The sequence below is a fragment of the Lonchura striata genome, chromosome 8 (genome assembly GCF_050655825.1).
Source record: "Lonchura striata isolate lonStrDom1 chromosome 8, ASM5065582v1, whole genome shotgun sequence".
NCBI lineage: Eukaryota > Metazoa > Chordata > Aves > Passeriformes > Estrildidae > Lonchura > Lonchura striata.
The window spans coordinates 3,544,879-3,560,321 of NC_140710.1; the positions used below are offsets into that span (position 1 = coordinate 3,544,879).

General features: G+C 45.8%; 1 protein-coding gene across 1 annotated transcript; it reads left to right on the top strand.

The window, feature by feature from the left end:
- The first annotated feature begins 4,230 nt into the window (after positions 1-4,230).
- On the top strand, positions 4,231-15,437 carry LOC110477061 (cytochrome P450 2J2-like). The gene is made up of 9 exons (XM_021542474.4): positions 4,231-5,120; positions 6,655-6,817; positions 7,449-7,589; positions 9,208-9,368; positions 10,159-10,335; positions 10,877-11,018; positions 11,591-11,778; positions 13,543-13,681; positions 14,146-15,437. The coding sequence occupies exons 1-9, from the start codon at positions 4,914-4,916 to the stop codon at positions 14,316-14,318; spliced, it is 1,491 nt and encodes a 496-aa protein (XP_021398149.2). The 5' UTR covers positions 4,231-4,913; the 3' UTR covers positions 14,319-15,437.
- Positions 15,438-15,443: the final 6 nt, after the last annotated feature.

Here is a 15,443-nt window from a genome sequence, read left to right on the forward strand (position 1 = left end):
TTATTCAGAGCATAGCCAAGGAAAGGTAAGGCTATGACCCATTGTTTTCCTGCGATCAATTGAATACTGTCATTTGCATTTAAAACACTCTAAATTCGCACTGTCAATATGCCAAACAGCTGCTCGAGCTTTTCAGCATTCCATGGTGACAATCACACTATCATACATCATTGGCACCAGGATTTGCAATACTCTCAGTGTCAAAATTTTGTGGGTTTTTTTTAAGAGGAAAAAAAAAAAAAATCCTCCCCTCCCCCCAAAATACCCAAACCTGTGAAAAATCCACTTTTAAAATGATGGCGTTGGATGCTGCTAAGCAGGCCTTCACAGATGCCAACATATCAAAATTCATCTCTTTTCTTCCTCTCCTACAATTAAAAGGTAGTTAAGAAAGAGGCTGTTCCTGATAGACCCACCTTCTGTTTTCTCCTTTGTATGCGTATTATTCATTAGCAGTCTAATAAGAGTTTCAAAATGCTCTGTGCCTCTGCCAGCAGGGCATATGTATGTAGACATGTGCTTGTGACAGATAAGTACATAAACAGCATATTGGCACCAGAAAGACATCTGTGCCTAGAAAAACGCTTGTGATATGTACATAAATGACATTTTAGCTCTAGTCAAGTCCTTGTGGCTTTGAGAGGAATATGTGACTGTACTCTTCTCTGTGAATACTGAAAAGGTGCGCCTCAGACGGGAGAGCTTTCCCGAGGTTTGCGGGGAGCTGCGGAACAGCCCGGGCTGCGGCAGACGGTGGGAGCGCCGTGCCAGGGGAGGGTGGGCGCTGCCTCTGGCGCTGCCGCGGGGGGAAGCGCCCGGCACCCCCAGATCTGACTCGGTGCATCCGGACGGGATGTGCTGCGGCGCGGCGCTGCCAACGCGGCGCAGCTCTCCGCTGAGAAGGGAATAAAATCTTGGACCAAAAAGCCAAGGGTGATCCAGGGTCAGGGGGTACAGGGAGGGCTCCCTGCAGCACTTTCTGCTAACTGCATTTAATTATCTGGCTGAAGTCTGAGTGTAATCCCTTCACAACTGGCTTCTACAGCAGAAAAGGGACATTTTGGACTCTAACAGAAGGGGACTGAGCATCCCATCTTCTGGGATTCTTCCCAGATGGCACAGACACTGTAGATCTGCTCATACCACTTGGTTTAGGCTCGTAATGCCTCAGTTTGCCCATTCCTGGTGACAGATCCCTGACTTGGAGCTTTAATGAGCACTGGGAATGTTGTGGCTGGGAGGTTACAGGCGAGAGGTCTATGGTCCCAGGAAAATCTAGACATTACTTGCACCTCGTCTGGGTGAGGGAGGAGAGAGAGAGGATGCAAAATTGGCAGCACTTCAGTATTCACCACACACACAGAGCAGTAAATATGGACTTGGCTTCCTGATTCAGGTCATTGAAGACAAAGTCTGGGATATATGGGAGCCCTTATGTCCCAGTGATATCACCCCAGAACTTCAGCCTAAATAGTGAGGTCAACCATGTCTTTCCTGAGTTTACCCCAGGAGTTTTCGGTGCTCCAGCACTCTCCATTCTTGGCTTTCTGAAATTACAAATCCCCTGTAGATTTCATTTGATCCAGTAAAGTAAATCCTGAAAGGAAATGAGTGTCCTAATCTGTCACTGACTTCAGGTTCATGAAGACTCACCTGTGCTGGACCATGAAAGAGCAGCTGCACCTGCATGAAAACCTCCTAGGATGTGGCATTAAGACAGACATCAGGGTGGTCGCTGCTGCTCAAGAGCTTGCCCATGGTGAAAACGGCCTCACTTCCTTGGGTCTGACATGAAGAGGAGAGAAACAGCAAAATATTTCTTGCTGGAAATCAGGATGGGTCCTCAGACTTTGCTGAGCCTGTTTGTTGACATGACCTGAGCTCGCAGCTCCCAGGGTGGATGGGAGTCTCACACCTCCAGCGTGATGGATGGAAGAACAGTGGTGGATGAGCTGTTACTTGCTTGAAAAAACGTGTTTTGGGGGAAAATTGTCTCCAGTCATTCTCATTTTGCATGTGATTTTTCCTACATATGCTTCTAATCATTAAGAAATTCTGTAGCTTAAATAATGCTCTGAAAGTACGGTAACTGTTGGACTACATTCTGTTGTAACCTTATTGAATTTCACTTCTCTGGAAAAAATAATGGGATACTATATCTTGAAAAACAAATGGTAATTGCATTTTTAACAGAATGTTTCTCTTTGTGTTTCAAAACCTTCTGCACACAGTTAGACATCTAGCCAGGGAAGAAGGTACAAAGCATATGGGCCAATTTCTGTCTCTTGGCTGTTCAAGATGCCTTAATATTCAGGCAGTGATGTGTCTGTGTCCATGCAATATGGCACAATTTATCTATGTGGTATCCTTGAGCTCAGGTGAGCTGCATACTGGCATCAGGGGAAGTATTTGAGGAGAAACTGGGGGAAGGTGGGTCTACATCCTGTTCTCTACTAGATGTGTGGGTGCACATCCTCTTATGAATTCAAATTTGTGTTCTTTGATCTGCAGAAGACCAGTATTCCAGCATTCATGGTGCTGGCCAGAGGAACAGGTTCATCCTGCAGATGACCAGGATCTTACAGAAAAGGATCTTGTCAACACTGCAGAGACTGGCATTGTCCAACAACCTTTGCACTGCCCACGTGCCACGGTGACATGACTTCCTCAGTGCTTTGGGGATTTGCACATCACCATGTGCTGAGAACTGGGTTGATTAAAGTCTGGGACCCAAAATAGAATTGCCACAGTTTGATAACATGCTGGTGTTATTGTCTGCCAAGGTTAGGAGAGCCCTGGTAATACTGGAAGGCTCTTCCATAATTCTTTGTAAATCTGGTGTGTTCAGAACTTTGTGAGGGATGCATTTGGACATGTGAAGCCTCAAGGCAAAGGAATAGACTTGAGGTTTCTGACTGACAAGACACATGTGAGTACATGCAGAATGTGCTCCTCCTGCTAAAAATAACATTTCTCCTGTCAACCACGATGCACCCACCCCCACAACACCACCCAGAAGAACACATTAACACCTTGGCTTTGCACGTAGCCCGATTCACAGCAGCCACAAGTGGTAGAGGGATCTGCACTCTGTGCATGCTGACAAATCATATGGCACAGCGAGGAACAGAGGAGTGAAACTGGGCTAGCAGAAGTTGACGCCTTATCATCACAGTCCCTCTGAGCATGCTGTAGGCTGACACCTCCACCAACCGAGTCATCTCCCTGGTGCCAGGATGAGGAGCACGAGCCTGCTATCCTGATTTAGCCTCTGGTAAGCCAGGCTTGGCTTGCCACAGCAGGAAGGCTGGAAGAAGCGCGTGGATGCAAACGGTGCAGGAGCACCGTGGGTGCGCCGGCATGAGGAGAAGCAAAGCACATCCAAACACTGCTGTTCACAGCTGTGCTATGGGGACATGCAAAATGTGCTTTATACACAAGGGATGTGAGATGTTTCTCCCATTGCTGTTCCCCGTTTCCTGCCTTATCCCATCCAGGAAGCTGTAAATAATATTTCAAAGCAAGAAGGGTTGGGTTGCAGCTAACTTTTTCCCCTAAAAGAGACTCCTGCCATAGCCAAGGTGCAGGTCTGTCAGATAGCCTGCTTCTAAGAAAATGAAAGACAGGGACAGCAAAGCTTTTTAAAATGGTTAAAGACCAGAGAATACCAGAATTATTTTCCAATTATTGTTTCTTATGAAAAGCTGCACTACTTTGTCCTTAAAAATTAAAGCTTTCTTAAAGCTGAAGACACAGCATCCCTGCCCATGGCAGGAGGTTGGAATCAGAGGATCTTTAAGTTCCCATTCAACCCCAACCATCATAGGATTCTATGGCAGTAAAAAATGACCATCCTTCAGAATTTTTCATATTAAATTCCCATTCAACCCAAACCATCATTAAGATTCCGTGGCAGTAAAAACTGACCATCCTTCAGAATTTCTCACATTAAGTTCTAGGCAATTAGTTTGAAAACTCATTCTTTATAGTTTTGCTTTAGTACAAATTTAGATTCTTTGTAAAAGGAGAAAAAAATAAAAAGAAAGAAAGACAGAGCTGGGACAAAGTTGTAGCTAAATATCAGCAGGTGACACAAGATTCATTCCAAGTCATAGAGGTCACTGTCAGTCCACAGAAGCCTTCCCCCAGGACAGTGTGAAGCTTTATTCAAAGGAGATTTTTGGAAAACCCAGGAGATTTAAATGCATAAGTTCCAATCCCACGGCAAGCACAGGAGCCTATGTTCTCACTCTTGAAATTAAGCTCCTTTAACTCTCATCTCTGTGGCTGGGAGAGCCCTGGGCCCCTGCACTTCTTCCCTTGTCTGAAGCTCCCCTGACAGCTCCAGCAAAGCCAGGAAGGCTTTGGTGGGCACTGAAGGCACCCAGCCCATGCAGATGGTGCTTAGCACTTAACAGGATCAGCCCCTCAGCCACTTGTGTGGTGTCCATCACCTCAGATGCCTCACCATCCCTGAAACTACGCGACGCCCACCACATGTGATCGGCCCCATAAGCTGCTTTCACCTCACCTCAAATGTTTGCTCTGCTGATAATCCCAGTGGGGTGTCCATATAAAGGAGCTCCTTGTTCAGGGCAAAAGGGAGGAATGCTCTTCCATAAGAAAATTAGGGAGTTGACAGAGACGTAAAGTTAAAAGTTTTGCAAGATTGCTTTTGCTTGGCCAAACATTGTGAGGTTTCAGGGTTGTTTTTGGAGATCCTGCTGTTTAAAGTTAGTTATTCAGCAGGTGGTCTGGCAGAAGCTGTGTATGGAAAAGCAGCTTCCATTCAGCTATCAGCATTTTAGCTTTTTTTGTTTCTTCCCCAGTCGTTGCTTACTCCTCTTTTAGCAAATGTAACACCAGAATCAAGTCCCTTCCTGGGATGAGAACCTGTGAGTACATCAGCCAAGATGGAGCTTCAGTTTTGGCCTGATTTGGTGCCTCTCTTGAAAAAGCTGAACAGTTGGATGGTCCTGGTGGTTCTGGTCATATCGCTTTTGATTATTGACCTAGTGAGAAAGAGACGACCCAGGAATTTCCCTCCAGGGCCGCAGCTCTTTCCTCTCGTGGGAACCTTTGTGGACTTTCAGCAGCCTCTCCATCTTGCACTGCAGAAGGTAAGAGCTCCATGGACATTTTCCCTACTAACAATATCTTTCCCTTCCATGACTCTTGCCACCACACTGAGGAGCAGCAAGAGCAGCCTCTGCAGAGCTGGGTGTATAATAACCACATGAGATAGATGACCCTTCTTGCTTTTATCTCTCACTATCACCTCCTTTTCCAGGGGAGTAGGATGGTCCAATGGGAAAGAAATCCATCATGGAGCAAGACCTATATGTTCCTCCTTTCTCTTCCCATCTGACTGTGACCATTTCCTTCTGGACCCCAGAAAGGACTCAGAAGGGCTGGGCCAGGCTGGGGGACAGGTGAAAAGTGCTGTGTGACAGCTGAACTGTTTGGAGATCACCTCTGAAAATTGTCCTGTCATTGTCTTTGCTCAGAGGCCAACAACTCACCCCATCACATCTGAAAGAAACATTTAAAATCCTGAGTTATGTCCTGTGGCTTCTTCTGTGTTGCAGAAAGAGGCAGTGATCTCACAGAAAAGGTTTCCACATCTTTGGCTCCCACCAGAGACAAAAAGAGAGATTTTATACATGCTAAGTACTCCTCTCTGAAAAGGTGGAAGAAGTTCTGGCATGCTGACTGCAAAAATCCTTTCTGGTGACTCTTTGTCTCTTGCTTTTGCATCAGACTGACACCAGCCTGTCTACCCTGGATGCCCTCAGGCCTCCAGCATGGGTGGTCCCTGAGGGAATCCTCAGGGAAGGCTGAGGCACCGAATTTAGGATAATTTGTCAATACATAGTTGTTATGAAAATTAACCCCATTTATTTAGAAGCACATAATGACTTGAGACACCCATTTGGTCCCAGGCTGGTTTCATGAGTCACCACAGCAGTTTGGAGTGACCCTGTGTGTCCTTCCATGTAGATTCATTCTAAGAAGAGGATGAGCTCCTTGACAGAGAGAAGATATGATCCCCCATTTTACCCTTATACATCTCAGAGGAGACACTAATGCCAGCAAAGTCCATGCAAGGAAAATGGCTGCAATTTGGCCATAAATGCAGTCAGGCTTAAAATTGGAAGTACGTGTCTAGCAATAAGCAGTTAGAGCTCCTGTCTAAATGGGAGAGCTGGAGAAGAAACCACACTACTCTAGACAAAAACTTGATGAAAGGGACAATTTGTCTTCCTCAGCAGGAAGAGCCTGAGTGTGGTGACCCAGGTGGTGGGACAGAAAGGGACAGAGCAGATGCCCATCAGTTACAAAGCAAATTACATCCTTGTTACAAGCCAAACTGATGTAAACACCTGGTCCAGCCCAGGTCACACTAGATAACAAATAGAAGCAATCCATCTCTGCCAAACTACAGCTCTCCAGCCCTTCTTACGCCTTCTCCAACCTTCATGGAGTAGATGAGATTGGATGGGACCTGCACACTTGGGTTTGGGTTTCTCTCAAGTCCCTTTCATTCAGGCAGGGTTAAATTCAAAGTCAGATTTCCCTGTTCAAGGTCTTGGCCTGGTGAGTTTTGAAAATCCTCATCTTCTTGTTCTCAGAGGACAATGGGCTCTCTTTCAGCTTACGGGTCAGTATGGGAACATCTTCAGCGTGCAGTTTGGAAGTCTGACATTCGTGGTGGTCAACGGATACCAGATGGTGAGAGAAGCTCTTGTCCACCAGGCTGAAACATTTGCTGATCGGCCAAATATTCCACTCCTCCAAGAAATATTTAGAGGCTTTGGTAAGCACAGCTATCAGGATTCTGGGGAAAACTTTCATCTCTTTGCAATGATAACTGTTAGTGGGAAAGAAACGGGTTGAATTCAACCCTTGTGAGCTGCACCTGTGAAAGCCTGCACAGGTCAAGGCTAGAATACTCATAATCTCAGAGGGGTATGTTTTAATCTCTGTGCAATTTAGGGATGAGGACGGGCTCAAAACCAGAGCTTAATGAAAGAGGAGATATAAATGCAAGCTCTCTAAAGATCCATACACTTGCAGCATTTCCCCTTGGTTTTCATTTCTCCTTTACTTTTCCTGCCTGGGTTGCACAGAGCTCCAGAGACGGGGTGCTCCTGCCTGCAGCTCTGCCAACAGCGTGATAGTACTCAGAGTATTTTGGCTTACACCTTTTTTTCCCCACGCAAAGTGACAAAGTTGCAGATTAAAGCAAATCCATAAAGTTAGATCTTTAGCATAAGCCAATTGCTCTTGAATTTTAATTCCCAGGAAAAGCCATAGCCTTTTCCACATCCACGAGCTTTGTTTGCTTTGGTTTGGGGTTTTTGTCCATGATGAATGGCCGCTTCAGAATCCTAACACTCACAAATAACCCAGAGAGAGGATTGTTCACCTGTTTTTTCCACCTACAGGGCTCATATCATCCAACGGGCACATATGGAGGCAGCAGAGAAAGTTTGCTTCAGCAACACTGAAAAGCCTTGCTGTAAATTTTGAGGAAAAAGTGCAAGAGGAGAGTCGGTACCTCGTGGAGACAATTGAGGAGGAGAAAGGTGGGGGTTAATGCACAGCACTGTGCTCAGAGCTTCCAGCTAAATGAATGATGAGAAGTAAAACTCTTAAGCCAGCACAGCCACAAACGTACAAAACATTTCTTCAATAGTTCTAATCTCTATCTTACACTTCCAGACTGTGCCTTTTAGCACTTATTGTAGACCTCAGGACTCCTATTTTAGCTGTTCCTTATAAATATTAAGCAAATATATACCAGGTGGTTATTAAAACATGAGTGTTTACATGGCTAAGGAAGTGTCTTGTGCATTCTGCAAAGGAATAAACGCAGCTCTCCTGCTATCAAACACTACCACTCAGAGGCTTAGTTAACCTCTGCTTGTCCTTGGCTTTGCAAAGTATTTTAAAACTTGTTTAGTCAGGCTTTCCTTTTGTATCACACACAGATGAAGCGTGTGCCTTGCTCTTTTATGGTCCAGCTTTTCAAAACTGCCAGAGGGATATTTGTAAGAATAATTTGTATGTTGGTACATGGGTGATGTTGCACTTCAGCTTTAAATAGAAGCAGATGGGGTTGAGCTAATTCTATGGAGCTATATATAGTAAGCAAGAAAGACCTAAAAAGGAATTGTGAAATTATATACTAAACTTGCTCCATTTTAATTGCTGTTGCACTGAACAGGCCAAATACTCCATGTTGCCAATTGATTATAGTCTTCTATAGTCCTAATCAATAAACTAATTAAGCTGCTGGTTTGGGCCTTTCTTCCCATTAGTAATGACAAATAGTGATCACGTCCATCACTCTAATATCTGAGCACCAGCCCAGTTTAATTACTTTCTTGAAGAGTGGAGAGATCAGCAGTGCTGCGAGGAGTGCCTTGCATTTCAAAGTGATCTTCAACAGCCTCTCAGGGCTGGACTGAGTCTGTCACTGAGATCAGTCTCTTGTCATAGCAAGTGGCTCTCCTCAGTGGCTGCTGAAATGTGCCCAAGGAGAGGAAGGTCTCTGCTCAGTAGCTCTCTCAGGGAACACAGATGTGACAAGCATCACATCACACATCACTTGATAAATGAGCTCTATGGACCGCATGAGCTATTGCTGGGGTTTACAGGTGGGCACAGAGATCTGCAGCCCTCCTCTCTCTGTCCTTCAGCTCCCTTCATTTCTTCATGCCGGACAACTAAAGCCCAGGGCAATGGGTTTTTTTGCAGTGCAGTTTTCCTGGTCTCCCAGCCCTGGGCAAAGCTTTGAGGGACCCTCTCCTGGTGTTTCAAATTGGCACCAAACACCGTCTGGAGCAGGCCAAGTTGACAGCCAGAGCATGGCTTGCTGCTGGTTGTTTTCCCTGGAAAATGCTTCAGACCCTGCTTGGGCAACTCAGTGCTAGCGCCACTGCCTGCCAGCAGCCTGGGCTGGACACAGGATGGGATGTCCTGGCCCACAGGACCCAGGTTCCAGTGGGATGCTGGAGGTGATGGGGGTGGTGGGTACCCCAGAAGATGGGGTGAAACCTGAGCACCACCATGGGTGAGAAGCAGGTCTCACCCCAACTTGTGGCTGTTTCCTCTTATCCCTTGCTCCATGGGAGACAATACCAACCCCCACCTGGCCACAACCTCCCTTCAGGCAGTTTTCTTTCCTTTTCTTTCTTCCAGGACAACCCTTTGACCCTCATTACAAAATCAATAGTGCTGTTTCGAACATCATCTGTTCCATAACTTTTGGGAACCGCTTTGACTACCATGACAACCGTTTCCAGGAACTGCTGCACTCCCTGGCTGAAACACTGCTGCTCATTGGAAGTTTCTGGGGCCAGGTAAAGCCACTTGGATGTTTTTCCAGCTTCAGCTGAATGTGACAGCTCAGAAACTGGGATTTCTAAGTCACTGGTGTAATCTGCATTTTCCTGTAGAAAAAGAGCCATGTTTAAAGGAAAATGTCCGGGAGAATTGCTTTATATTAGATTGGACTTATACATAAAGTCTATCAGGAAAGCAAGGAAGTAAGTTAAAATTAATGGGATGAAATGGAGAATAAAAAAACACTACAGGATTTTGAAACCAATCTTCTGCCTGATACAACCAAAGAACAACACAAAAACCTTAAAGGAATCTGTTTCTACATAAAGAAGAACTAGTAACACTGTGAAAGTTCCTGTCTTTTCCCACACCCATATCCCAACCAGTTTCTTAAATAACTTCTATCTATGAAAAAAAAAAAAAAATTGAGATTCCAGGTTAAGAAACAAAGCAGGTGGATTTGGTGATGAATTTTCTGCATGGCCACACACCATGGTCCAATCTCTGTGCCCTCTATGGGGACACACTACGGGGCTCATCTGCATCCACCTCACCGGTGGCCACCTCACAACAGGGGGCAACTTTGGTCACTCAGTATTTGAAAACTTTTTCAGTAGTCCAATTCTTATCTAATTTGCACATGTTCACACCTGTGTAAGTAAATTTGGACTGTTATAGCAAGGATGATTTTTTTCATGATAGCAAGCAGAGTTAATAAATTAATTGAGAGTCTTATCCTCTCAACTATGATACCTGCTCTTTTCTAACTCAAAAAATGCTCTTTTGCTCTGTTTGATTTCTTACCAGCTCTATAATGCTTTTCCTTGGATCATGAGATGGTTGCCAGGGCCCTTCAGGAAAATCTTCAGGCACTGGGAGAAACTTCAATATTTTGTGAAAGAAGTGATTGCAAAGCACAAGGAGGATTTAGACCAGTCCGAGGCAGGAGATTATATTGACTGTTACCTGAAGGAAATAGAAAAGGTAGGAAGTAAATAACTAAAGATTTAGCCATAGAATGAGCAGAGAAGATTCAGGGCTGCTTTGTCAGGGGAGCTCTTGCCTCACACGTTTCCTTTCCCTCCCTACCTCTGTCACATCAAACTTTAGCAGCAGCAGATGCCTGATCACATAGAACACACACAGATTTTTTTTTTTTTTCATTTGAAAGGATTTACACTTTGTCTTCTTCTGTTTTTCATTCTGTCACATGGCATAGGAGGACTCTCAGGGAACATGTTCATGTTTCTGTGAGCACTCACACTCCTGTGTTTGCTATTGTGAAACTTGACATTTAAAAATGCTACCTGCTTTCAAGAGCCACTCTAGAGCAACCAGGGTGTCTTTCAAAACAGTCCCATAGCTTGAAATTCATTGTGAAACTAAAGGCCAAGTAAATTTTCAAGTCCAGATGTAGGTAATAAAGGAGCAGTAGGACTTCAGTTACACACAGGTGGTTTTGGATTGGGTTTTAAAAGCATCCCCTCCAGAGTGAGAGTTTTCATTGCCATGTTTTTCCTCCAAGTTTAAGGGTGACACCAGCTCCTATTTCCATGAGGAAAACCTGCTGTGCTGCACCTTGGACCTGTTCTTAACGGGGACTGAGACAACGGCGACCGCCATCCGCTGGGCTCTGCTCTACATGGCCGCGTACCCCCACATTCAGGGTAGGGCCACCGAGGGGTCCTTTGCTTAGCCCAAATTAGGTAAGGGAGCCTCAGGGAACAGAGTTATCCCAGCTCTGCCACATCTGCACAGGACATGCCTGTGCCCCAGCTATCCTCTTGGGAACCTTTTGAAGACAAGTCTTAGGAGAAACCATTGAGGGAACTGGGACTGTTTAGCCCAGAAAAAGGAAGCTCGGGGTGGGGACGTTCCTGTGCTTGACAAGTCCCTGAAAGGAGGGTGCAACCAGTCGGGGGTTGGTCTCTTCTCCCAAGGAATACGTGAGAGGACAAGGGGAAATGGCCTCAGGTTGTGCCAGGAGAGGTTTATATAGGATATTAGGGAAAATTTCTTCACTAAAAAGGTTGTCCAGCCCTGGAACAGTCTGCCCAGGGGAGCGGTGCAATCATCCTGGAATGTTCAAAAGGAGTGTGGATGTGGCACTCGGGGACATGGGTTGGTAGTAGCCTGGCAGTGCTGGTTTAATGGTTGGACTTGATCATTTAAGCGGGCTTCTCTAACCCTAAAAATTCTATGCAGAGGGCTATTTTGAATTTTCTTTTGCTCCCTGTAGAGAAAGTGCAGCAGGAGATCGACGCCGTGGTTGGGCAGTGCCGGCAGCCCTCGATGGCCGACAAGGAGAAGATGCCCTACACCAGCGCCGTGCTGAGCGAGGTCCTGCGCGTGGGCAACGTGGTGCCCCTGGGGGTGCCCCGCATGGCCACCAGCGACACCACCCTGGCCGGCTTTCACCTGCCCAAAGTGCGTGGGACCACTGGCCTTCATCCCACAGCCCTTCATCCCAACAGCCTTCACCCTACTAACCTTTATCTCACCAGCCTTCATCCCATCAGAGCAGGGTCTACACGGCCCAAGCCCCAAATCTCACCTGGAGGGGAACCAGCCAGCAGTGGGATGTTACCAACATTATATACCAGAAACTTCCTGTGCTGGATTTACAATAATGTACCAATATCTGTCACCTACGTTGAACAGTGTGTCCCCAGCCTAAACCAACAGAAAAATGCCAACACTGCAGTGAAACATGGAAGGCATGAACAAGGAGAAAAAGGACAAGGCACACTCAATTTCCTACATCTTGTCCCCTTTGAACCCCTAATCTAGAAACTTAAAATTTTACTTTTTTACCCGTGCCACACTTAAGTATTACTTATATCAAACACTCAGAGCTGGTAATTCATCCTGTAAGATTGAAAACTCTTTTCCATGGACAGAGATCACAGCCAGTGTCTCTGGGGGCTCTGTCCAGGGGGGTTCCTGACCCCTGCCAGGGTCCCAGACCTTCCAGAGCAGCCAGAGGGAAGCCCTGGATTCCCACAGAACAAGACTTGGGCCAATGGGGTTGCAGATACCTGATGCTTCAGGGGAGGGTTACAGATGTGGGATGAACCAGACATTGGGGGGTGAAACAGAACATTCCATTTGACTTTTGAACCTATCTGTAGGTAAAAGGGCATTGTTTAATCCAAAGAGGGGATTGCTTTCAATCTGGCTATACTATTGTTTTCTAGTTGTTCATTAACTAAGGTTTGGTATCTCAAATCTTGTTCTCATCTCAAATCTGTATTTTCTAAATCTTTTGCCAGGTAATCATATTTATAAGGCTTTCCTATTTTATCTTCCCTGACACCAGGGTCTTCACGGCCCAAGCCCCAAATCTCACCTGGAGGGGAACCAGCCAGCTGGATCTTATAGAAATACCAAAATTATTTAGAAAAGACAAGCCCTCCTGATGGATTCTGCAGGGCTGTTATGGGTCTTACATCCTTACTGACGAGAATTGTGAGATCTGCATAGTGTTGGCTGTAATTTCCAATTTTAAAAGGTTTATGCCTTAAATTTAGTAAAAGTCACCTTCAACACATTACAGGAATAGAGGAAATATAGGAAAGCAAACAGTTTGGGCTTGTTAAATCCACACAATATTAATAATCATCTATGAAAATTAGTAGCCCTTGATGAAAGATAAGTAATGAGTATTGTTTCACACACACTGTTCTGCAATTACAAAAGCAAATATGGGACTTGTATATAACTGGACTCTTCCCTCTATATGACTGGTTGCAATGAGGCAAATTTTAAAAATTCAGGCATTTTCCTCCACATTGATTAGGATATTTCTCTTGCTGATGGAGAATGTGGAGATAAACCAGATCAGTTTTATTCGATTTTTAAAAACCACATTTAAACAAATCAATTGAAAATTACTTGATTAAATTGCTTCAAGGTCCTATGAGAATGCAGTGCTACCAATTTAAACTTGGTTTGTGTGAACATCACCTGTTACTGCAGCTCAGGATGCAGATCAATGCTCGGTGATCTGTAAAGGCACACAGGAGCGAACAATCCTGCAGGATTTCACCCTCATTTAATTACATAGCTTGGGGGGAAAAAAGCCTGTATTGCCCTTAAAACTGTGTAGTTTACAGAACTAAAAATAGCCCAGTCTGACAACACATCGTGTCCTCTCTGCCGGGTTATCAGCCTTTTCTCCGCCTCTCGCAGGGCACCACCCTGATGACCAGCCTGACTTCAGTGATGTTCGACAAAAACGTGTGGGAGACTCCAGACACCTTTAATCCTGAACATTTCCTGGAAAACGGCCTGTACAGGAGACGGGAGGCTTTTCTGCCCTTCTCTGCAGGTAGGTTGATGGATGGGGGGCGGCTTTTCCTTTTGCAAAGCTTTTACTTTTTCCCCAAGACACTGCTTATAGAATAGGGGGTACCACTTCTGTCCAGCTTCCAGTCCATCCCACAGTGAAAATCCCAGTCACAGTTAATGGAGGCTGCTCGGATAGGGAAGAAATCAGTTTGTTACTGCAGGATTAAAAAAATAATGAAAAATAAGGCTTTTTCTTCTTGCACAAGTTATATAACTGGGTTGTTCAGACAGTTTCTGCTCTTCGCCTCTCGGAACAGGCACAGTTTGCTTGGCAGTAAACTTCTGGGGCAGGTTTGAGCAGATTGTGTGGGTGAACATTGCCACCTAACCTTTCTGGGAAGAAAAGCTGCCGCAGCCTGTGCAAGGTGGCGCGGGCCAGAGGAGGCTCGGAGCTGGCTGGAGCTCACTAGGGACCCTGTTGAGTTATTTGTGCTCCTTTTCCAGGCAAGAGGGCTTGTCCCGGGGAGCAGCTCGCCAGGACCGAGCTCTTCATCTTCTTTGTGGCCCTGCTGCAGAAGTTCACCTTCCAGGCCCCAGCAGCGCTGTCCTTCGCCTTCACGCTCAGCCTCACGCGCTGCCCCAAACCCTTCCAGCTCTGCGCCGTGCCCCGCCACTGAGGCAGGCCTGGGGCTGCCCCACAGCCCCCCACAGCCTCACAAGATGGGAACTCCCCTTCTCCTGGCCACCCCAGAAATGTTGGGCTGAAATGATGGGTTGGTGGGGAGCAGTTCACCTGAAGCACAGCAGAAAGGGAACAGCAGAGGGTGTTGGAAGGGTCCTGTCTGCGGCGGCTCAGCGCTGGCCCTCAGGAAGGAAGTGTTGGAACAGTGGCTTTGTGGTGGGAAATCACGAGTTCGGCACTTTCCCTCTGCTTCTGGCAAAGATTTGTGTCTGTGTGTGACCAGCATGGGCATAGCTGGGGGCTGAGGGAGCAGCTGGGACAGGGCATCCTGCATGATGGATGCAGCTTCTTCCTATGCCAGGCCTCTTTGCATAAGAGTTAATTAAATATGCAACTTGTAGAGAATTTTTCCATTTATGTGACCGAGCATTTGTGCTTAGAAATGCTGTCTCCTGCGTGCTTCAGTCTGGACCATAGTCACAGCAAAGATTATTCTTCTTGTTTTTGTTTTCTTTTGCTTCTTACCTTTCATATGTGACTTTTCTGTGGGTACCCACGTAGGATATGGACTAGTTATCAGGAAAAGAGGATTACATCGAGTTTCATTTCCACTGGTTTTCTCCTCTGTCCCCGGCAATAGTGGCTTTGCTGCGGTACAAAGCAAAGTAAAAAAGAAAATCCCTGTGCAGTGGCAGATTTGTGCCACAGGGGAGAGTCCTCTGCACATCACATCCCTGCCACGCCGTGCACACGGGATTCTGTCACTGAGCTGTCCTTCCCACTGATCACTGTAATCCTATTGCGCTTTTAATTATTGTTTCACAGTCACAGGCTCCCATGTTGTGTTTTTGTCTTTGTAAAAGAGAAAACGTCAAAGATACAGGGACTTTTATTCACCTATGAAGTATTCAACGGCATTCGGGACAAGCACTGGTTTCTCTCCATTTTTGTGTTCCTTCTACTTGTAGGCCTGACCTCTGGCTTGTGGCTACAGCTTCTATTATTTGTACTGGTTTAGCAAATAAATATCGATCTCTCTTTCATTAATTTCCAACATGTGTTTCTTCACTACTTTGGGGTTTCCTCCCCTACTCCTGGAAACAATAAATGATTGAAGGCA

What these genes read in the sequence shown, in the direction of transcription:
- LOC110477061 (XM_021542474.4), top strand. Translation starts at nt 4,914, where the DNA reads ATGGAGCTTCAGTTTTGGCCTGATTTGGTGCCTCTCTTGAAAAAGCTG. An exon ending in TTGGAAGTTTCTGGGGCCAG is followed by an intron (nt 9,369 to 10,158) that starts GTAAAGCCACTT and finishes ATTTCTTACCAG; the next exon opens with CTCTATAATGCTTTTCCTTG. An exon ending in CCGGCTTTCACCTGCCCAAA is followed by an intron (nt 11,779 to 13,542) that starts GTGCGTGGGACC and finishes CGCCTCTCGCAG; the next exon opens with GGCACCACCCTGATGACCAG.